Source organism: Phalacrocorax carbo, chromosome 6, assembly GCF_963921805.1.
Source record: "Phalacrocorax carbo chromosome 6, bPhaCar2.1, whole genome shotgun sequence".
NCBI lineage: Eukaryota > Metazoa > Chordata > Aves > Suliformes > Phalacrocoracidae > Phalacrocorax > Phalacrocorax carbo.
In genome coordinates this window covers 31,597,611-31,620,832 of record NC_087518.1, presented here as the reverse complement: position 1 = coordinate 31,620,832, position 23,222 = coordinate 31,597,611, and the positions used below count along the sequence as shown (strand labels likewise).

Below are 23,222 nucleotides of genomic sequence, written 5' to 3'. Positions count from 1 at the left end.
CATACTCTTGTGATAAAGGTACATGATCAGCTCATTAGAAACTTGAGGTTCTGTCCCTGGCTTTCTGCCAAGCGTCTTCCTCTGGCCTAGGTTTTAAGAAGCAGCAATGTCCTTATGTGGACTTGCCATGTATAGTGCAAAGTGAAATTCACTTCCTACATAATTTGGGATCCCTGACTTAAAAATGGGGGCTAATTTAGACAGGATTGTATTTATTAGAATGAGACTGGGCTTTTTTCTTTTTAGGAGAAGCTTTGTAAAAGTGGAGAAACTAAGAACGGGTGCTGTAGCGTCAAGAACGGCCTCGAGAGATCAGTATTTAGCACAGGAGGATGGTAGCCCATGGAAGTTGTATCATTGCATCCACCACTTGATTGATCAGGACAAAAATCTTTTCTGGGAAGCTGCAGGTAGCCCCCCTTCTTTCCCTCCTGATGTTCATATAATAATGACCATCAGGCAGTAGTGCTGTGTCTTAGCCTCAAGAATTGGACTTGCAAGCCGTGAAAGCTGTGGTTTCGCAGCATCTTATACATAGAACTTCCATGCTGACAGTGTTGGTAAAAGGTAAAGACAAATGTCCCTTAATTTCCCCCTAATTTTGTAGCTTTCTTTCAACACTGATTGTTGATACAGTGAATTTTTGTGTCTGCTTGAAGAAACAAGCTTGTTATTAATAGAATATTAATTTCTGTAGCTTACTACAGTGTTCTTTTAATTTTCTAGCCATATTCATAGGAAATGCCTGAATTTCCTAGGAGGTCGTTATCTGAAAAGCATTAGCATGCCTTTGGAATTTTTGTTTGTTCTTTCCTTGCTATCTAGAGGAGTTAGTCTGTTTAATGGTAGGTAGCTGAAAAAAAATATTGAGGTGGTATGTTTAAGGCATGCAAAGATGTATGGTGTGGGCGTAAACAGTTCTGGAAAAAACCTCACAAGCAGCTCAGCCTGGAGAAGGGGCTTGGGTTAATAATTATTAATATTGTCTTTATTAAGAAGTACAGTCTCTAAGACAGAGGTGTTCTGGATTTATATGCTGCGTAAGTGTCTTGTAGAATAGGTTACGAAGTGACACGTTCTTACAGGATTATATACAAGTGTGTGTGTGTACATCTGCACAAGTGTACGTGGGAGTCAGATCAAATTTCTTTGTATAAGACTGAAATTAAGGGTATTCCTAAGGACCTTTATTTTTTCTAAGGAATAGTTTAAGGATGGCATGCAAAATACTGACCGTAAAAGATTCAGAAGGCCATTGGAGCAATCTCCTAAAACAGATTTGGCAGTTGGATGAAGAATGCTTCAAATAATGTTTTAACCTTGTTCCATCATTATCAGGCAGCAGGACCATTGGATTTAACTGCCCCAGCCTATTCTTTGGCTCCTCGAGACTGTTAAATATAAAGTCCATACACTGCAGATTATGAAGGCTGGTGCCCTGACTCTTGGTGCCAGTTGGATTGAGCTGAGGTATCTAAAGAGGTTACTGCCTCCAGCTGTGCCTCCTGATCCTGTGCTGCTGGGTGTCTGGCAGAATAGCTGATGGCAGTCCTGGGTGAATTTGGAGGCTTGGGTTAATAATATGGCAGAATGTGTACTGGGGCACTGGACTGGGCTGTGATTTGTTCTGAGAAATTGGACCTCTGGCAATGTGGACAGCTGGAGACAGAGATGCCTTCAGCTGCTGCATTTAAATCATGGAAAAATGGAATCAGGAACTGGAGCCTATGGGTGGACTGTGTTGTATACAGTCTCAGGATTGATGGAGGTTTTCTGTGCTGAGCTCTTTCAGATATACTCATTCCCCTGTGTCTTCGGCTCTGTTGGCAGCTGCTATGCTCAATTTTGAAGAAACAAAATCCTTGGTGTAGTAATAAATGTGGTGGCTTGAAAACAAGCTTGTGAGCTTTTGAATGGCTTTACTTAGAAGGTACTTAAACGTTTATCACAACTGATGGAGTTCTCTCCTACTTAATGGCATAATCCTGATAAGACCATAGTGCTGTGCTGACAACCTTGCAACTTATTGTGGAGCAGGGTTTCTTCCCTCAAACCTCCTTATACAGCTTGGGTGGAGGCTGCCACCTTCCTTTCTGGAAATGTTTCCCAAGCCTGAACGCAGAAAGAAGGCAGCTGAGTATGTTTGGAGACTTAAACCTCTTCCACCTTAGTATTTTGTAATGTTGAGCCTGTGGTCCTGCTACTGTCAGGGCTGTTAGTAACCTACTGCATGTCAGCTCAGCTGGGAGAAATGGCAGATCCTGGTTTTCAGATATAGAAAGGTTGCCCGAAATATTACAGCGGGCAGATTGACAATTTGGCTTGAATTTTAAATAGTGTCATAAGAAATATTCTGCGTTTAACTGTTGGCATTTTTAGTTAACATTTCCCTACTCTAGCTTATTTAAAATGGTGTGTTTGGAAAAACTGAATCTAATCCTCATTAACTTGCATGGTAGTTGTTTGCAACAGCTTTGGCTCATTGTACTTCTGTGTATCTGGTGCATAAACCCTGGCATTGTCGTCATCTCTTCTGCATGCAGAAGAGCATCGCCTAGCAGTAAAGTGGCTTTTTATCAATATGCTTTGTGTTCAGTTGCTTGAAAAATTCAGTAGCTCCCTATAGGTTTTCTCATCATTAGTGCTAATTAAGCCAGGTTCCTCTGAATGAAATACGTGTATGAAAAAAAACATATGCAGTTGAACAGGATGTCTCTAGCTATAGAGCCTTGTAGGCGAGGCTGGAAGTCTGCTGTGGCTTCCTGGGATATTTTAGGGTTGTATTTAGAGGAGATTAAGTTCAGGGTTGCTTCCCCTTGCTTCCTTGCACAAAGTAGAGGGGATCCTCATTCTGAAAGTTGAGCTTTTGCAGGAAGCATGATTAATTTCTTGTAGCATAGTATATTCTCTCATTCAGTTTAAAAAAAAAAAATTACTCTTATATAGCAATGGCAAAGCATGCAAGTAGCTCTGATTTCAATATCAGAGCTGTGAGATAGAACTAAGCCCACCAAACCTCTTCAATTCAGGTTTAATATTATGATTCAAACAGACTGTTTATGGAATGAGAGTATTGCCACGTGGTCTCAGAACTGATAGCATTTCATTATACTTAAAAGGATTTTTGTCAGCATGAAGTGGGGCTGGAACTAGGTCTAATGACACTACTTTGTCAATGTGGTACCTCTTTATGCCTTTCTTCAGACGGAGCAAAATAAAACTCCAGGCTACTGTGGCTGCAAGAAAGAAGCTGAAAGTGTGACTGCAGCATGACTGGTGCAATAATGTCTTCCCAAGCGAGCCTGGAGCTAAGGACCATCCTTCGGTACAGTGCAGGCTTTGAACTGTTTCCCAGCTGTGGGGGGGGAAAAAGATAACACACAGAGCTGACTTTCTAGCGTCTTCTTTTTATGCTTCAAATAGAGGTTTGCTTAGGGGGGAGTGTATTCCCATCAGATGTTTGAAGCCTGGAGGAGGTGTGATGGTAGGGGAGGGTACCCTAGGCGCATTCAGCAGCAGCTCGTGCTGCTGGAGGTGGAATATCACAAAGAACTCAGAGAAATGGGATCAAACTGAAATAGTTTGGGGTCCTTTGTCCCACAGTTTTCATTAGACTGCCATTAGACTTGAATCTGATTCATTGAGAGGCCATAATAGTAGCCAAGACAACTTTCCCTTGATTAGAGGACAAATCTGGCAATTTTCTGGTACTCTGGGGGTCACATCTAACCCAAAGTAATGTGATTTTAATCCTGTCTGATGTCAGGATGCATTAAGTGGAGTCTTGTTTATACAATTAATTTACCTATCCATATAGGAGTCTAGAGAATCAAAATGTTTTGTGGCCCTTCCTGAGTAGAGACTGCAATAACCTGTCTGGGGTTCTGCTATGCCTGCTCAGTTTATTTTTGAAAATATTTAGCAGCACAGGGCTTTGAATGTATTCAACCAGTGGTGGTCTATCCTTGTCCCTCTGGTACAGGTTAAGGACTTCAGAATAGCAGGAGTGACCTTATTTAGGTGGTGCTTTGGAGTAAGAAGTAACTAATGCAACTGTTGCTTTATTAAAAACAAAAAACCCCAATACTTTTTCAGCAACTCACAGCTTTAGCAAAACAGTCTTGATATGGAAAATTCATACCCTTTGTCTCAGTAGCCTGTGTTTTTATATGTGACAAAATACAGACTTTGAGCTGATGGAACACAAAACCTGAGCGCTGTAATTGCAGCTTCCTATGCCTGAATATAGCTTTGCTTTTAAAAATGACAAATCAGTATGCTAGTGCATGCTTAGTGACACTAATTACTTGGCCTTAAAATATCAGTCTACTCTAAAAACAGTCTCTCAGGTATGTGATATTAATACCAATTTCTGTATTGGTCCCAGGTGCTGAACAGTCTGCTGTGGTGGTCATGGTGTTGGATTGTAACCTAAATTTCTAATCTTTGACTTTGATGGCTCAAAATGTGTATTGAAAATAGGCAACCAGGCTATAAGATGGTGGGACTTGGGATTGTTAGAAGTGACAGGATATCCCTCGGAGGCCAGGGACTGGAAGCACTGAGTGAGAAAGGCTTTAAAGAAATCTAAGTGAAGAGCAAAAGCTGCTGTTATATCTCCTTCCTCCCACCAATTAAGTCCCCCCAAACTGAAAACAGTATATCCATGTTGCAATTAAATATGGGGCCATGGCAGGGTAGGGGCTGGGGTTAGAGAAACTGAAATAGAAATAGTACCATATTAAGCAGAAGTAGAATTGAAAGGCTTTGGTATATTCAGGGAGGAAAAGACACATGTATAGTCCTATGCGAGGGCCTGAGTCATCCACTTTGTGGAAATGGCAACTCCTACAGTCGCATATCTTGTTACCAAGTCACAGCTGAGGCATTTATGATTATAGTAGCAATTGTAGAGTGTGTGTATGTAAAGGGGAGAGGAGCAGTTGGCTGCAGACTTTTAACTGTAACTAGCAATCACCAGGTGAGGTGCCCCTCCAGTCTGACCCCCAGGGCCTTTCAAACTGCAATTTCAAGTACAGTGTGAGCTGCCCCAGGGGTTGGTTTGGAGGGCACCTAGCCCCATGCTGTCCCAGCAGAAGACCACGTTCATGCCAACCTGGTCACTACTTGTATAGTTGTCTTTTTGCTGCCTCCCAGCATTCGCTATGACTACATTGTAGATACTAAAGGGTGTATCCATATTTATTTCTGTTAATATCTGGTATGAACCAGTTGTTCATGGCTTACTGTTGTCAGGTTCGCTCTGCTACCATCATGTCATGCAGGAGTAAGTCTCTGGATATGTGTGTGTGTGGCTTTTAAAGCGTGACTGGGAGGGAAAACCCTATCTGTCCCAAATCAATCTTCTGGTGAGTGTCTCCTAGTTCTGGTGCAGAGTGATTTGTTGAACACCAGTCTTGCTGTTGCCTTGTTCATAACCCTTACAAGGTAGCTGCTCTGTTCCTTTAATCAATTTAGTTGCCCATCTGTATGCATTTTCTAACTCCATTGCATTCTCCTGGGGCAAGGAAAACCGCTGCACTATCAGGATGTGAGTGTAGCAAGGCTTTATACAGTGGCAAAACTGGTAGATACATATGCTTTACTCTTTCCTCACTGGTCTACCCTCAACACCAAGCCAAGCTTCCAGACATGTTTCAGAAGCAATTTATTTTGTAATTTCATTTGCTAGCTACGAGTGCTCTCCAAGGTCATAGGTTTTAGCATTAATAAAGCAATTGATTTATAATCTCAGATTGAGAATAAAGATAAGTAGCAGAGCAACCAGAGCCCTTGAGAATGTTTACTTTCTAGCAGCTCTTAGTGGTATTTCTGTAGGACACTGGTTGTTAACTGCTTAGGAAAAAAAACAATGACTTGGGAACTGGAGATGTCTCTATTTTCCCCTAGAACAAAACAATCAGTACCTTTCAATTTGATTTTTAAGTAAATTCTGTTGCACATCTATAAATCTTTTTCAAATATCCAGGAGTTCTTGTGTCCCAAAAGATTCCTTATAAAAATTCAGGTAGTCTTCATTGGTCAGAAATGTGGAGTTTGAAAGTAGGTTAAAAAAGTGATTGCTAATTATTTCTAATCGGCACATTTTTGAGGAGCAAGGACCACTGCTAGTCCAAAAGGGAACTTCACTGGATGTTCAAATGATATAAAATACAGCTTGCCTCCAGTGCTTCCTTAAAAAAATGAAAATATCTGGTCTCCCATGGTTGCTTCATGTTAGGACTGAGGTAGGTTTGTATCACACAGACAGTTGGTGCTCCATCTGCCTGCTGAGATGATGAAAACGTTCCTTGTCAGTCCCATGTTAAGTCTGCTTAAAATAGTGCTACCAAAACACATTGCTCTTATTTTATCAGGATGTTAATAACCATTGCATGCATGTTTTATATGTTGCTTTGGCTCACTGGTGGCTCTGTGCCTCTCTCAACACATGAAGTGGATGCTGCTGTCTAGCCGGTTTATCTGACTCAGTGGCCTTTTTGACATATTACTGTGTTGCATGTTGTCATTGTGCTAATGACTAATTCACTTTGACTGTAGAAATATATCACCTGCAAACCAGAATGTTGTTGTTCTTCAGAGCTGGCCCAGTTGTTTTTGACAAAACTAAGTTCCTTTGTGAATTTTCGTATAGATAAGGTTGTGCATAAGCAAGTGCTTACATTGAAACAAAGGCTTCAAGCAGTAAGTGATAGGAATACCATTGAGCTAGTTAAATGCAAATAAGCCTTGCTTAATACTAAATGTATTTGAAAGACTTGTTGGAGAAAGCATGGAAATAACTGTTGCTATGCAAGTGAGCTGTTTGTCCTAATCGTGATTAGTCCAGGGGGAAGCAGAGCTTTGCAAATATTAGGAATAGCTTTATATGATAAATAATCATTTGACTAGCTACTTAGATGGTTCATATTTTTTTGTAAATTGCTTACTAAAAGCAGACTGGCAGAAAGTGAGAACATTTGTTGTACCAGGACTGTGCATAGATGATGGAGGCCAAGGTGCAAGTGTGTTAGTCTTGCTGTGTTGGGTTTGCCTGCCTTGCTCACAGCCAGCAAACATATGTACAGGTGGTAGTTCATTTCTGCATCCGTTTTCTCCCTGCACTGTCTTTGCTGTTTGAAGGTCACTAGTCTGACAATCAATTTCATTGGTTGATGCTTTTTATTAATATTTTAAATTTTTAATTTTTTAATGGTATGTTAACTTTTATAGACATACTGAAATACTCATTTGTTATGTCTACAGCATGTCTCTATTAAAAAAAAAAAAGCTAGAGAAGCAAACCCACCCTAGGTGAGAGAGGTTCTATTCTGTTATAATAACTTGGCTTTTTACCAGACATTGTAATACATTATATTTTTTTTTAGCAGCAGAAGGCTAAGGGTATAAATTGAATCCAAGTAGATGAATTGCTGCCATCAGTTTAGTTGTGCTTTACCTGAATCCACAGGGCAGCAAGCAGGAGCTGAAACAAGGGTTCAATTAAGATTGTGGTGCAAGTAAATCCATTGTACTGTTATCGAGGCTTTCGATTATAAAATTTTTCCATAGAATAGGGTGAGCTGACAAGACAGGCTTGAATGGTGCTTTCATCCTGTTTGTATGAAAAGTAATTAGACTAGGGTAGATTTGGGTCTCGGGGAGAGCAGTCTGGCTGCTTAGATGACTTCTTCCCCTTTCCTAATTTATTTAAATAGATGCATGCTTGTTTGCTTTATTCCCCAGCTGTAAACATGTTCCTTTTCTTTGCCTTTAGGAGGCTTGTGATTTTGCAGGCTTGACCCGACTAGCTCATTTCTCCTCTAGCAAGCAAGCAGTTGTGAGTGGGACCATCTCCTGCCACTGCTTCAGAGAAGTTTAGGTGCCTGAGTTAAAAGGCCAAGCTGCAAGCTGTTTCATTGAATTATTCTTTACCATCGGACTGCATATCAACAATCATTTCTCTCCATAGTTTAAATATAACTTGATGATATCTCCTTTACAAGGACTTGAAAACTCTGTTGGCATTTAAATTTATCTTCCTTTGGAAGCATTGCAGTGCATTCAACTTCTCAGCTATGTTGAGGAGTAGAAAGCTCTAGCTGTTATAGCTATGGGGGCAGCCTAAAGAGCCCTCTCTTCATGTAATTGGTGTAATGCTTTCTGATTGTAGAAAAGTACCTTGAATGCTCTTGCTCTCGGGATTTTTTAAGTACATGAATGTGAAACTTGATCAGTGTAAACTCGCTTTTCTCTGCTGCCATTCAGAACGTGCTGACTGGTTCATAAGTGCTGTGGCTTCTAAACAAAAAAAACCACCAAACAAACAATTCATGATAGGGACAGCAGAGATCTAAATGAATTACTGAGTGGAAGAACCCCAAAAGAGACCTCTAAGTGGTAGATGTCTTCCTTAGTCAAGAGATTTGAGGAGAGCTGGTTACTGACCATACTAACCTGGAGACTCGGGGGCAAATGCTACCCCTAAGCCCTTTTTCAGAGGAGCAGCAAACTTTTTGTCTTGCTGAGGCTGATGCTTCAGAAAGGAGGTGGGTGTTGTGCACATCCACCCCGCCCTGCCTGCAGTGACTTGGGCTGCGGGCTGACAGGAGTTTTTTCTAGGAAGCAGGTTTACTTCCCTGGCTACTAGGTGTCTAAAATATTTCTCTTGAGCCCTTCCAAGCTGTGAAGGTAGCAATGAGATTAGCTGTTTATAACCTGCTGCCTGCCTTTATCTCAGATGTGTTTCATGTACAACCTCAGGCTTTTCTCATTTGCAGCTTAACCTTGTTATAAGGTGACTGCTTTTACTTTCAACTTCATTGATATCTATTACAAACTTGCCCTGCAGTTGAAGGAAAAAGATGCCTTGGTTTCCACAAGCAACCTTAAGTGGAAGTCATAGCATGCATGGTTTTTACAGTACTGATCACAGAATCAGAGTCCCAGGTTGGAAGGGATCTCAGGGATCATCTAGTCCCATCCTTCTGGGAAGAGCACAGTCTAGACAAGATGGCCCAGCACCCTGTCCAGACAACTCTTGAAGGTGTGCAACGTGGCTGAGTCAACCACTTCCCTGGGGAGATTATTCCAATGGTTGACTGTCCTCACTGTGAAAAATTTCCCTCTCGTGTCCAGTCGGAATCTCCCCAAGAGCAACTTGTGTCCATTCCCCCTTGTCCTCTCCATGGGACTCCTTGTGAAAAGGGAGTCTCCATCTTCTTTGTAGCTACCCCTTAAGTACTGGTACATGGGGATGAGATCCCCTCTGAGCCTCCTTTTCTCAAGGCTGAACAAACCCAGTTCTCCCAGCCTATCCTCGTATGGCAGGCTTCCCAGTCCTTTGAGCATCTTGGTGGCCCTTCTCTGGACCCCTTCCAGCCTGTCCACATCCTTTTTGTATAGCGGGGACCAAAACTGTACACAGTACTCCAGGTGTGGCCTGACAAGCGCTGAGTAGAGTAGGATAATGACTTCTTTATCTCTGCTGGTGATGCCCTTTTTGGTGCAACCCAACATCCTGTTGGCCGCCTTGGCTGCAGCAAGCACACTGTTTGCTCATGTAGAGCTTTCTGTCTACCAGGACCCCCAGGTCCCTTTCCACAGAGCTGCTCTCCAGCCAGGTGGATCCCAGCCTGTGCTGCACTCCTGGATTATGTCTTCCCAGGTGCAAGACCTTACACTTGTCCTTGTTGAACTTCATAAGGTTCTTGCTGGCCCACTCTTCCAGCCTATCCAGATCTCCCTGCAGAGCAGCTCTCCCTTCTGGAGTGTCTACTTCCCCACTCAACTTGGTGTCATCCACAGACTTCATCAGGCTACACTTGATGCCGTTATCCAGATCACTTATAAAGATGTTGAATAGCCCAATATTGATCCCTGGGGGACCCCACTTGTGACAGGTTGCCACTTGGAAAAGGAGCTATTTACCACCACCCTTCAGGTGCGGCCTGTCAGCCAGCTCCCCACCCACTGCACAGACCACTTGTCTGGGCCATAACGCATTCATTTCTCCAGGAGGAGACTGTGGGGGACCGTATCAAAGGCCTTGGAGAAATCCAGGTAGACAATGTCCACTGCCTGCCCCATGTCAACCAGGCAAGTCACTTTGTTGTAGAAGGCCACCAGGTTTGTCAAGCATGATCTGCCTTTAGTGAAGCCATGTTATGTTTTGACCTTCTATTGTTACTCAGGGGATTTAGAAGTTTTTTTCCCCACAAATATTGGTTTCCTCTGCATTAATACTTAAAGTTCACCAGGCTGCTGTATATATGAGCTAAGGGATGCAGCGGTGCAACTGGGGAGAAATCAATGGGCAGTCATCCTGTAGCATGTTGGTCATAGAGCATACAGCTGAATGTTAAGCGTGTGTCCAGGGTAAGCTGTCAGCTTTGATGTTTGGGTACTGTGCAATGTAAATGGTGTAGCTGAACTGGGAAACTTCTAGAGTGTCTGAACAAAGATCCTGGCTGTGGGAGGGAGATTGTGCTACCACAAAAAGTCTATTTCAGTAAATGGAGATGTTGGGTGTGTTTGGGGGGGTTTAGAAAATGGTGCCTCAGAGCAGGAACTCCACGTCGTTGGTGTGTGTGCCAGACCTGACCAAGGTGTTCTGAACATGGTATTTGCTAACTGCAAATTGTGATTCTCAGCTCTTGCCATACTGAGACACTTAAGTAGTAAAATACCCTGCTGTAAGTACATGTGTTGTGTTACAGTTATCAACCTATGCTTTTGTTCCCCAGTATTGAGTTCGACCGAGACTGTGACTACTTTGCCATCGCTGGGGTGACAAAGAAGATTAAAGTCTATGAGTATGGTACAGTCATTCAGGATGCGGTGGATATTCACTACCCTGAGAATGAAATGACCTGTAATTCCAAAATCAGGTAGGTGTTGACTTTGCACTTGAACTCGGGTGCTGTTTCCACTTGCTTGTTTATGTGCAGTAGCTGTTTTGCTTTCTTTACCCATTGTGGGAACACGAGGGGAAAGGAGGAAAGCAGGAGTGGATGCAGAGCTTGCTTTGAACTCTGGGTGGGACCAGGTAGCATAAGCGCTGTTACTTGTGTATGCCAGGCTTATCCAAGGTAATAGCAGGCCCACATATCTGGAGGAGAAAGGGATATAGGGTAGTGAACTGCTTTTGTGTTCCTTGCAAATGCTGTTGGATACCTACTCAATTAAAAGGAGGGTGAAAGCAAAGTAATGGATACACTCCAGGTAAAGTCTTAGTTTGTCTCAAGGTAACTTCTGTGCCCAGTTCTTCATAATAGCCACCGCTTCCTCCATGGTCTCTTCTCTTCATCTACTGGATCCTTTCCATTCTGCTAAGAAGCTGCTAGTCCTCAGGAAATGTGCCTCATTTGTATCTTCTGCCTATGAATTTATGTCTGCTTGAAGTACTGTTCTGCTGGGCCTCATAATATAAAGCTCTTAAGAAAAGACCTAGATTGACAGTAATGATAGTAGCACAGATGCAAAAATCAAGTGTTTTTTATCTTTTTAGATTACTTAAATGAAAGAAATACAGACCACCATATCAGAACTTCAACTGAAAGAATCCACCTACCATAACTTAAAAGTCCTAATTAAAAAATCCTGTTAAAGCTTAAAACTAAAGAATACAGGCAATTAAACCAATTTGGTACTATAATAGGAGCCTCCAGCATCTCTGAACTAATTTGTTTTTATTTGGTACTCTGCGTTTTAAAAAGAGTAAAGCACCCACCAAAGCGTTAGTAAAAAATTTATATAACAGTCCAGATTCCACAAAAACAAAACGTTGTGCAACAAGATTAAGACTGCTTGCAAGCCCACTTTATGGTGTAAAAGTTACGCTTAGTTTTGTAGTTCACATGTTTCTTAAGATAGATAAGTCACTCCTGGATCACTCATGCTGATTATTCTTGGGAATTATGTAACACTATTTTATGGAGGAAAAGATATAAATGCAGCTGACCCTGGGACTGGCTTTCAAGATGGGTAAAAACAGTTGAAGAGGGATTTGTATTGATAAGTGATACTACTATGGAGCTTGTGTTTTGCTGGACTTGTGAAATGTTCAGCATTTTTGCCTGAGTCACACTGTTCAGCTTCATTATTCTGGAGACAAGAGCAAACTAATAGGAGAACCATCTAGCAATGGATTAATATCTTTTGTTCTAATTAGAAGGGGAAAAGCAATGTGTGTTTAGTATTTCTTGGTCCATCTGAGACAACTTCCAAACTTGCTACACCAAATTTGAAAAGGGATCTACCCTCATGATCCTGCCAGGCATTAGAAAGTTGTTTGTCCTCCCTTCTCTGGCAGTCTCTGGTGAGGAGAGCCCTGTCAACACCTTCAGTGATGTTACTCTTGTCAGCTTTGTGTCCCAGAAAAGACACTGCTTGCATTCAAGATTTCTTCCCTTCCTTAAACTTTGTGCATATATACATTATATGATGATGCTATATGCACTGTCTTCTGACGCTCTGCCTCAGTGGAGGTGGACAGGGTCCTCTTCTTTCATTCCCTTGCCCTAGTTTCTCTCATTCCTTGAAGAAATGTATTTTTTTCCCATTGGCACCTCCACATTATATCAACCTTCCTTCAGCATGTGAGTTCTTTTGGTTTTGACACAAAGTTAGGCTGTCAGTCAAATGCATCCTTGCCATATCCATTAGCTGTGCTGTCACTCACTGGTGCTGGGGCTCACTGGTGTAGTGTTGAGCAGCATAAAAACTTGCTATTCTGAAGTGGCGTGGCTTGAGGGAGAAGTTATATGTGAAGGCTGTAATTTCATTATAGAATATTGCAGTGTGCTGAAAATGTGCCTGTATTATAATAATAAAAAAATCTAAACAAGTGGAGCCTGCTTTTTGTAAAAAGCCTTGGCTCAAAGCTGTTGATCTTAATTTGGGTGGAGGTGCAGCTTCTTTCAGAGGCTTACTCTCCCTGCGAGTGCCTTTTCTGATATGAAGCAGACATATTTCTACTGTGGCACATGGGTGGCATATCCCTTCCCAGCAGAGATGCAGGGGTCTGTGTGCAGATGGGATTTGGTGACATTGTCTTCTGCTGAAGCTGGAGTGTGACACCTCAATGGCTCGTAATGTCCCTTCTGTCCTCGCGTGGCACCAGAGCTGGCTGTCTGCAGGCGCTTTGGCTTTCCAAAGACATGTCATGGGAAGCTCACCCTAAATTGGTCCTAGTTAGCCTTGTTCAGAGTGATGATGCTGGAAAAGAAATTTTTAGCGGTTACACTGGTGACTCAGCTTTCAGAGGAGCAGCAGCTCTGATGGGCTTTTATAAAAGCAGACAGGTGACAGCATTTGCAAGGACTTGTGTCTGGCCAAGAGCAAGTCTGCTGGCCTGGAGCAGCTGCGGGAAGGGAAGCCCTTGCCTGGGACAGGGCTGGCACCAGCCCAGCCCTGCTCTGCTGTGTGCCAGCTGGGCGCCTGCTGAAAGGTTGAGCTTCATGCCAGCAGTAATTGATTGTGGGCTTTTCTGGAGCAGAGCCCTGGTACCAGCTGTAGCTGAGCCTTTCTTCCTTTTTTCCAACCCCCTTTCTTACACCCACCTGCTTCTTAAATACATTCTTTTTTCATCATCTGCTGAGCTTCCTCATCCCTATTTTTAAGAACAGGGAGGAAGTTGGTGTGTCGGGTTTCTGGTAAATGTGCATCATGTCCCCTGGGAACAACAGTGGCATAAGCTTCCAGGAAAAACACAAGATGACACATAAATCCTCATAAAAATCCCATTTACAGATTCATAGCTTCAGTACAAGAAACAAATCCTGGCATTGTGTAGTAGCTATAAACAGCACCCTGTGAGCTAATTATGATTTGCTGTTTCCCTAGCTATAGCAGACAATATTCTGAGGCTCCCCCCATGCAGGAGGAGATGGGAGAGGACAAGAAGAGGATGAACTATTAACAGCAAGCCACAGCTCTTCTCTGATTTATTCAAGAGGCAGATTTGTTGTTTTGCCATAGATTGCAGGGGGAGAAAAATAAGGAGATCTAGTGTTTAGGTAAAAGAAATTTGCTTTAGGCCTCGTTAATCTACAATAGGTGATGTTCAAGTGTGGTTAGGTAAACATGCTTTTGAAACCCATATTTAGTATTCTGCATGCTCACCACTCTTTGCAGCATCCCTACTTCAGTGATAAATACTACCACAAACCTCCAAAATCAGCTGCATCTGTTCAGTCAACTGCAGTAAAAGCAAAGCATCAGTAAGCTTTTCTTCGTAGGAGACTGCTAGTATTTTATTGTTTTCACTTTTCAGTGTCAATAAAGCAAATGTGTGATTGCTCTATCCTAACAGCAGTTCATGGGCATATTGCTGTCAGTTTCTAAAATGGCAGTCAGTTCTCACTATTAAACCCAAATTAAGCAAAAACTTGCTGTATAGTGTTTTTTATCATAGTCTTTGCTATTTGGAGAGGTATGAGCTCTCTCTATGCTGAAAAACCTCATAAGTGGTTGTTTTGGACACCCACACTTCCAGTGCAGAAAATGTTTGACTCTAAACAGGTTATAAGGAAATAAACCTTCAACTTTTAAGTCCAGTTTTCAGAGTAACTGCTTCACTTTGCAATAAGATAAAGCTTTTCTTTTAAAGTATTTGTTTCTTAACCCTACTAGAGGTTTTCTTTGGATTGATTAGAAAAAAGTTTGTTTTTTTTAAAAAAACATTCATAATGGTAATGTAATTCTGTATGTCTCTGAAGTATTTGGTTAGCGTTGCTACTCACGTGGATGTTCTTTGCAGTAGTAATGCTCCCTTAAAAACATTTCAGACCTAAAATTACTGGGCATCAGTTTGACTCATGGTAATAGACTGGATCTGAAGTGCTTGGCACTCGGAAGCAGGTCAGACCACAGCAGTTTGTGCCTTATTAAAAGCTTTAACTCTGTTTAACTCTCACCGCCAGAGGGGTGGTTGACACTGGGTAACTTGATCCTGGATTTGAGACATTTCAGCCATAAAAATACTGGCTCATGAAAGAAACATCAGCGTGACTGACAGCACTAACAGAGCTGGCCCACTTGTGTCTGTGAATAAAATGAAGGATGCACATAAATCTCTACAGGGTCAGGATTTCTGTGTGTCCGGATCAGATGCTGAGGTTAGAGTGCTTCAGAGGTTGGTGATTAGCTTTCAACTAGTTTCTCTAGGCTTATCTCCTGGGAAGGAAAGCTATCTCAACTTATGGCAAATAAACCTCTCGGGTATAGCTATCACCCTGTTTCTGGATTAAAGAACAAAGGAAAAACTGAAAAAAAAATCCAGCTACTAGTATTTAAAATAAAAGATGACCCTGCACAACTCCTTTTAATCCAGTGCTGAATTATATGCATTATCTCAGCCATAGGTAGCTACTTTTTGTATTGTATCTCATAGCCTCCATATTTCAGTTTCTCCCTGGATGTGACTGCAGGCCATCTAAAGGTTGTCTACAAAAGGTTATTTTTATGTATTTGTGGGGTTCAATGCTTAACTTGTTTGAGGACTGTGTAAGCTGCATTTTTGGTCTGTCTCACCTTTGCCCTTTCCCCTTCTCCAACTTGTTCCCCCATGGATTTTTGAGTCTCTTACTTAATCTGTTACCCATGATAACATCTCAAGGGAACCCAAAAAAGTAGATGGCTTTCGAAGTTTCAACAAAATTGACTGTGTTGGGCATGGAAGGAAGGTCAGTGCTTCCTTTGAGAGGAGCATAGCAGTAGCTTCTCAACCCTTTGTAGGTCTAAGGGAAGCCACATAGAGGAGAAACATCATAATGTCCCACCTTCAGAACAGCCTTCTTTCAGGCCTCTCTTGTCACAGGTACCAGAGAATACAACCAAAGGTCAGTCAGGCCTTGGTAAAAAGCATCCTTTACCTGGAGAGGGAGCTCCCCTCCACCTGATCAACCCTGAATTGTGGTCTACAAAGGTTACTTTTGAGGACTTAAGTTATAAAGAAGCTCAGGTATTGCGATGTCAAGGAGAAAACTCTAGTTTCAGACCTTGTAAAGAGAGTTGGGTGGTGATGAGGGGACAATTAAGGTAGAGAACTGGAACAGGATTGTTTTTCTTACTATGATCCTTCAGTCATATTCCTTAAAATTGAAAGTTTTATGATGTGTGTGTCTTAAAAGGTGTTAATTGAACCACTTAGTGGCTGTAAATCCCTAAACATTTTTTCACCTGTCAGTTCCTGTTTTCCTCTCAAGTCTGTCTACAAATGCTTTCCAACTGAGTGTTAACCCCTTGTTAACATCATCGGGCTTCAGTGGGACAGGATGCTTAGCTTGATCTTTGTGCCAGACCTAATGAACATGCTTTTGGGCACAGAAGTCCTTCATTTTTCTCCACCTATATCAATTGATCTGATCTGTCTACAAACATGATATTTCTTATATCCTTAGATCTATCACATCTCAAGCAGTGCTGTTAAACTCTGTCCTTTATATATTTCTGCCTACTCAGTAATTTCTAATTTTCATTGTCTTTTTTGACAAGATGCAGTTACATGATTGTCCTCTTCATAGTTCAGCTTGCAGTGTCCAGCTCTCTTCTGCTGGTCAGATGTGGATCTTGTGTTTCCCTAGCAGAGAGCATACATCCTGTAACCAGCCAGGGTGGCACCAGTGTGTCTGCCTTTCTCTAGGACCCTCTCCACCTGCTGCTGATGCCCAATGTACCTAAAGCCATCCAGATAGAAGACTGCCTTCTCTGTGATTTGGCCCAGGGCTGTATTTTTCCTGCTCTTGTCTGATGACTAAACTTGAAGATTGCTTTTTTCTCTTAAGCTGCTTGAAGCCCTGACTTGTGCTTCATTCAGGAGTGGAGCACAAGTGGAGATAAGATGGCAGGGGGAACAGGTTTGGACTGATAAATATCTAGTGCAGTGTCTACACACCCACCCACCCCCACACACCCCCGCCATTAGTTGGAGAGTGCTCCCAGCCCAGAGCCTTGCTGTGTTGTAGCTCTAGGGCTCTGCACTGCTTTTGCGTCCATCAGTGACTGCTCTGCCTGGAAACAAGACTCCAGATGTCAGACATAGTTATCTCTGGATTACTGCAACTTTCACCTCAATCCTGGTGAGCAGTGCCTGCCAGCTTCATTTGGTCCTCAGGGAGCTACTTAAGCCTCTCTGAGGCTTCGAGTAAATCATAGACTGTCAAGACCCACTTTTCTGTGGGTACCTAAAGGTAGTACAGCTGGTGTAATAACTCCTTGATGATACATTTGTGGATAGCCCTTGTTACCTACAAGGGCTGAGGACACTAACATTTTTCTAATTAATGACACATCGTGGAAGCAGTGAAATTGGGGAAAGCATTGCCTGAGCTGTATCACCTCAACCATCTTCTCAGCTGCTGGTGGTTAAAGATGATGATGTATTTACCCAATGTAAGTTTCTGAATGCAAAGTTTTAAAACCAAGGCATGCTCTTATATGAAGGAAATGTGCAAGAATGTGAACACACTGTAGGTAGATAGAGGTGCAGACAGCGAGTAATGTTGGACAGGCTCAAAACAGTGTCATCAATGGCATCAATCTGTACTGGGCATTCGAAAGAAATTTCCCAGTAATCCACGGGGGAAGGTGTGTCCTGAAGGCTTTCTCCAAGCATCATGCAGTGGCGCAGAGACTTGCAGGAAGCTGCTGCTGTTGCATGACTTTGTCTTGTTTCTGTAAGTTACAAATTAACTCGTGCAGACAGAGAAGAAGTCAGAGCTGGAAAACTTTTGGATCACTCAGTGAAGTTTCATGCTGATGCAAGCACTAATAGCATGTTGTTCCTTTCATGTATTTCTTCATATTTGTCTTAAAAACCAGTTGAGTTTCTTGCCTCCTGTTGTTTGTCTGCCCAGAACCTTAAATAAGCTTGTCGATTCCACAATAGTGGTGAACTATGATTAGTACTTGGTATGTGTATTCCCTCTCTAGTTATAAAATTCACACCCCAGTAAGTTAAGTTTGACCATACTCAGGAGCAGAACACCAGTGCTGCTTTAATAGTGTTTATAACTGTAACTACATTAAAAAATGAAAAGGGTTTTTCCCCTTCTTTGTGTAAATGCTGTATTCCTAAGGAAAACAGGCTGCATGTTTATAGTGGAACCAGGAATTTGCCAAGGTATAATACTCCTAAATCAGTATCCGTGTATCTACATCGTATTTCAATGTTTAGCTGCACTGATCAAAGCAGTACTAAAAAGTTACAGGATCATGGGCTTCTAGTTTGTATTGTTGGTTAAAACTTGGCCCCAAGGCTGCCATAATCTAGTTAACTGTGTCAGGGCTGTTTTGATGACCTGCACAAATCAGATCTGTCAGTTCAGCTTCTGCTGTGTGCATCACAGTTGATACCAACTGGTGTACTTTTGTGACAGATGGTCCAAAAATTGGTGAACAAATATTACAAATTTTCTTAGCTCTGTCACATTTTTCAGGAGTCAGAGTGGAGGCATAGTGCCAGAATGCTACAAGTGTGACCTGGCAGTGTCATTGCTCTTGTTTTGTCTGCTGACAGTGTTTGTCGGTGGAATTTTCATTTAGTTTTGCATGGTCACTTAATTCAGTTTAAAATATAAACCCATACAATATATATTGCAGTTCTTAATCAGAAACATCTCCTAAACTGTCCAAAGCAAACAAATTGCTGTTTGCTTCTGGGGGGGGGGGGGGGGGGGGGGGGGGGGGGGGGGGGCGTGTCTTTCCTATTTTACAGAAAGCTGGAAGTAGTTTCTCAGAAGTCAAACTTCCATTTGCACATAGGTGCAGGTATAGAACATTACATATGTGCCAGGAAGGGCTTGATTTACCATCCATGCAGCTACAAGTTTTACATGTATAGCTTCTGTTAGGTAAGTAGTTATCTAAAGATAATATAATAATAATAGCAGTAGCTATTGGCAAGAAGTTAAGTCAAACCCTGAGCTCTCTGTGAGAATTTGTGTGGAATTTGAATAGCAAAACAATTGCAGTATTAGAGATGAATACATTAAAAAAACTAAAGTCCCAAGCCATAGCACTTCATACTGAGGGAGGCAATGTTACTTCAGCCAATAGAACTTTTCTTTTAGCTTGTGGAGGAGGGTTTGTTTCTGGTGGATTTTGATTTTGTCATTTCCTGAGTGTTTGTGTGTTGGCTTGATCAAGTGCTGTATGCTTTGCAGAGACACTAATTGTTTGACCGTATTGCAAGTGTGATTTTTGTGTTCATGGTATGATTTTATGTAAGACTGACAGGTGCTTTTTTTTTTAAGCTGTATCAGCTGGAGTAGTTACCACAAGAACCTGCTAGCCAGCAGTGACTATGAAGGCACTGTCATCCTTTGGGATGGATTCACAGGACAAAGATCCAAGGTCTACCAGGTAACGTGCAATCAGCGAGCAACACTTTCCCGCACTGTGGACCATGTTGGGGGAAGAGTATTCAGTCTGGGATTCTGCTTCTAATCCAGCAGTAGACTTTTATGTTTCATAAGGTGAAATGGATGCTCATCCTGTTTGGTGAATGTGTCTCATCTGCACAGCTTTATTGAGCTGTAGTCCTCCAAGGAAGGCAACTATATCTTCTTGTCACAGTTATGAGGCAGTTGACGTTTTTCTTGCTGCTGCTTTCGGGTAGGGAGTCTGCACAGGGAGAAATGAGTTGGAAGTTGTTTGTCTCGCCTTTCTTTAGAAACCTCTCTCTCTAGATCTCCTCCACTTCATTCTTTGTCAAAAGGCTTTTGTAAAATACTGCAGTGATTGCTGCTGCAGGTGCTTGTAAAGCAGAAGAGCAAAATGCAGACTTAAGTGGAGAGGTTGGGAGAACGGAGTGGTAGGCAGAATCTTTCCCAGTACAGTTCTGTGCATATGCATGCAAGTGGGCTGAGCTCAACAGAGACACCTGCTTCAGGAGGATTTTCTGGCATCTTGTCTTTTTGTTCAATTTGAACATTGTGTTTCTATATAATGGATTCTGAGAGGCTTGTGATCAGAACAAGGAGGTTGGAAGAGAAGATGGTCTGTTTGGAGAGAGGCTGGAAGCGCTGCAGGCGGTTGTGTAGGTAGCACAGTGCATTGAAACTGGTCAGTGGTAATGAATGAACTGCAGACTAGCTGTCAGTTCCTCCTTCTTGACAGTTCAACTTAAGTTTTAATTCCTATTTAAGCCTTTGTTTACTTTTTCATTGTGTTTTGGCCATTTTATGATGCTTGTTTTCACTAATCCTTTGTATATCTCAATTAAAAAAATTATACTGGAAAAAATAAATCTTGTCTGTTTTTATCTCAAATACATTTTGCATTTCTTTGAGGCTGAATAATGAACCTAGAGAGGACCACTGTTGCTTATGTTAAAACAAACACATTTTGCTTCCTATCAGATTACATGAATTTTTTTATTTGGATTTGCATAGAGGCATACGTACTGACATCTGCTTCGCATGTATTAGAAATCCTGTAGTGACTTTTGTCCTGGCAAGCTTTTCATGTTTTCATCTTGGAAGGCTTTAAACAAAGGGCTTGACTGAATTTTGTGTTTCATTCAATAGAGTGTTTTGCTTCTGCGTGGGATGTGCCAATGTAGCAAATGCAGTTCTTCTGTATTTTGGGGGATAGTGTACAGCCTTGTAAGACTACTTGAGTAGAAAACCCCAGGATTAGACACCAGAAGTTTTGTTTAATAATTCAGTAGGAAGGTGAGGATTTCCTGGACTTCCAGAGAGGAGGCATTTGAAATGGCTTTGAATGGGCATCTTAGAGGTACTGGGAGATACAGTTGTGATCTACTAGACTAAGCAGCAGCACACAGTGGAAGCACAGCCAGTCAAACTGTGCTGCAAACACAGGTCTTTAATGTATATTTCCTGAAGTCATTATTTTTTTTCCTTCAAGTAAAAAAAAACACACAAAAACCCCACAAAAAAACGAAACAAACCCCAACAACAACCACCCAAAAAAACTCCAGCTAGTTTTAGTGTTTAAAATTGATGTACTACAGTCTTCTGCTTTCATGGCATGTCTAGCATACTACAAACATTTGTCTGATTGGGAGAAAAGACATTTTTTGAGAAACTGCTAAACACAATAAGCTTCTCTGTCCAGGACTCTCCTGACAATTTATACCAAACAGCATGTGATTTTTCTTTTACTGTTTTATCAGATTACAGCTTACTACTTTGCAATATTTTTCTTGTTTCTCTAAACAGGAGCATGAGAAAAGGTGCTGGAGTGTTGACTTTAACTTGATGGACCCAAAGCTATTGGCTTCAGGCTCTGATGATGCCAAAGGTATTATTCTTTTTCAGTCTGTGCAGAAGGCTTGCGCTCTGTATTCCCTCTGAGGAGCAAGAGAGTGATATTTCAAGTAGCTGATTCCTCAGCTGCCTTCAGTATAGTAGTTGACATGGTAGTGTGTCAAGATATTACTGAACTGTTCAGCTCTTGGAGGAGAGGCTTGCTTTGGATTAAGATTTCTTGGTGCAATGTTCACATTTTTTGGGTAACATGTTCCCTAGCTAGCATTTTCCAGAACACTAAACAAAGCAAAATGTGTTTTAACATTAGTTAAGCTTGTTGAGTTAAAGCCTTGGGGCCTTTCAAAAGAACAGCATGTATTTATATTTCAAAAATGAAGTTTTTGAAAAAGCAGAAGTTAAAAATGTCTGCTCCTGTTTTACCTGTAGCTCTGAATGTTAAAGACTGTGCACAATGACAGGCTTCCTGCTTTCATGATGTGCAGTGTGTTTCTCTGAGCTTAACAGGATCTGATGGTGGGCTGAATGGGAGCAACTCTCAGCTTTCCAGACTCTGGGGTCCATTTGATAAAGGGCTTTTGGAGAGAACACTTAAGCCCTTTCCAAACATACTGGTAGAAAAATGTTCCTCTTCTAAGATGAAATAGGAAATGTCTAAAGAAAAAGATAGCACTGAGCAATATGTATTCTTCATCCCTAATGAACACATTTTTCTAACATGTTTACAATATCAAATTAGAGTTAAGAGTTCCTTTCGTTGTCAGGGGCGATCAAATCTCCCAGATGGGCTGATACAACTCTGGACAGAGCTATCCATGATTTGCTTTGAAATGATAAATTAATTTTTTGTAAACATTAAACCTTGAAAGCTGCTCCCTCCCCTCTAAAATGCTTTTAAATTCTGTTTCAGAAGAAAGCTGTATTAGTGTTCTCAACTGCATATGGCAGTCTAAATGTATCTGGTAATTCCATTTACAAAATGCAGCTTTGATTATTTTAAAATAAGGTGGGTTTAAATGTTTTTGATACACTTCCTTTCCCTTTTTGGTGGAATTCAAGTGTTTACTGTGTGTTTAAATGCAGCAGGAATGAACATTCACCCTGTAAATTATCAGCCTCTTCATCACATTGCTCCCCACTCATGCTATGCGTTTGAAAAGGCTTATCTGCCAGGTAGATATGCATTTATTAGCATGTTAACAAGTTGTCCAGTTTTGCAAAGCCAGCTGCAAGCAGAGCTCCTGTCTCTAGTTTAACAGTTCACTTCAGTAATAGTTTCTAAAAGCACAGTGTTTACTTAGAAATTATTGTAATAAAGTAGGCAGATCTGTATATCTTGCATTTCAATTCACAGAGGTCTTTTGAAGGTATATTGGGGTTTTGGTGAATAAATTTGGGCTGGAACACTTTGTCCTTTACTTCTACCATGGTTTGCCTGTGATTTGCATATATAACAAGTCTGTTAGAGACAAATGGAGTCCTGTGTGGAAGTGTTTGAAGTAAGCACAGATTTTAGAAGTTTTTAAGGTACAGAGCAATAGTAGCAAACGTCCAAGTTAATGTTATAGTGTCCACATTCCACCTAAGTGATCACATTGAAAGGGTTAAATGTGAGGAAAACATAACACCTATGATGAGCTACATTAACTCAAACCTGCCTAACTTAAATTTTTATCTTTCTGCTTATTGTGTTCAGGAGTGTTTGGTTGTGTTCTGGCCAGCTTTGGGTACATATAATGCATGTTTGGCCTGGTACAGTGTCTGGTGGGAAATTGAAGTTCTATGTACCCTTCCTGTCCTCTTTTACTTCTCTGTGTGAGGCCACACCAGGCTGTCTAACAAGAAATCTCAAAGCTGATAGATACTACTGGTGTGACCAGAGTGATTGGAGCTAATCTCGCCACTCTTCCTGAGAAAGCACAGGTATAACATTTTCCTGTCAAGAGATCAGGACAAGCCAGGCAGAAAGTGACAGCTTTGCCAGCT

General features: G+C 41.6%; 1 protein-coding gene across 5 annotated transcripts in view; it reads left to right on the top strand.

Moving 5' to 3' along the window:
- Nucleotides 1-23,222, top strand: part of COP1 (COP1 E3 ubiquitin ligase) — a 131,145-nt gene that overhangs the window by 47,238 nt on the left and 60,685 nt on the right. For all 5 annotated transcript variants that reach the window (XR_010373388.1, XR_010373387.1, XR_010373386.1 and 2 more), the window contains 3 exons: nucleotides 10,746-10,889; nucleotides 19,257-19,365; nucleotides 21,189-21,270. Coding sequence is in view for 1 of the 5 variants with exons in the window: in XM_064454445.1 (XP_064310515.1) it covers nucleotides 10,746-10,889; nucleotides 19,257-19,365; nucleotides 21,189-21,270 (335 nt within the window). In the remaining 4 variants the exon portion in view is untranslated. The remainder of the gene's footprint in view (nucleotides 1-10,745; nucleotides 10,890-19,256; nucleotides 19,366-21,188; nucleotides 21,271-23,222) is intronic.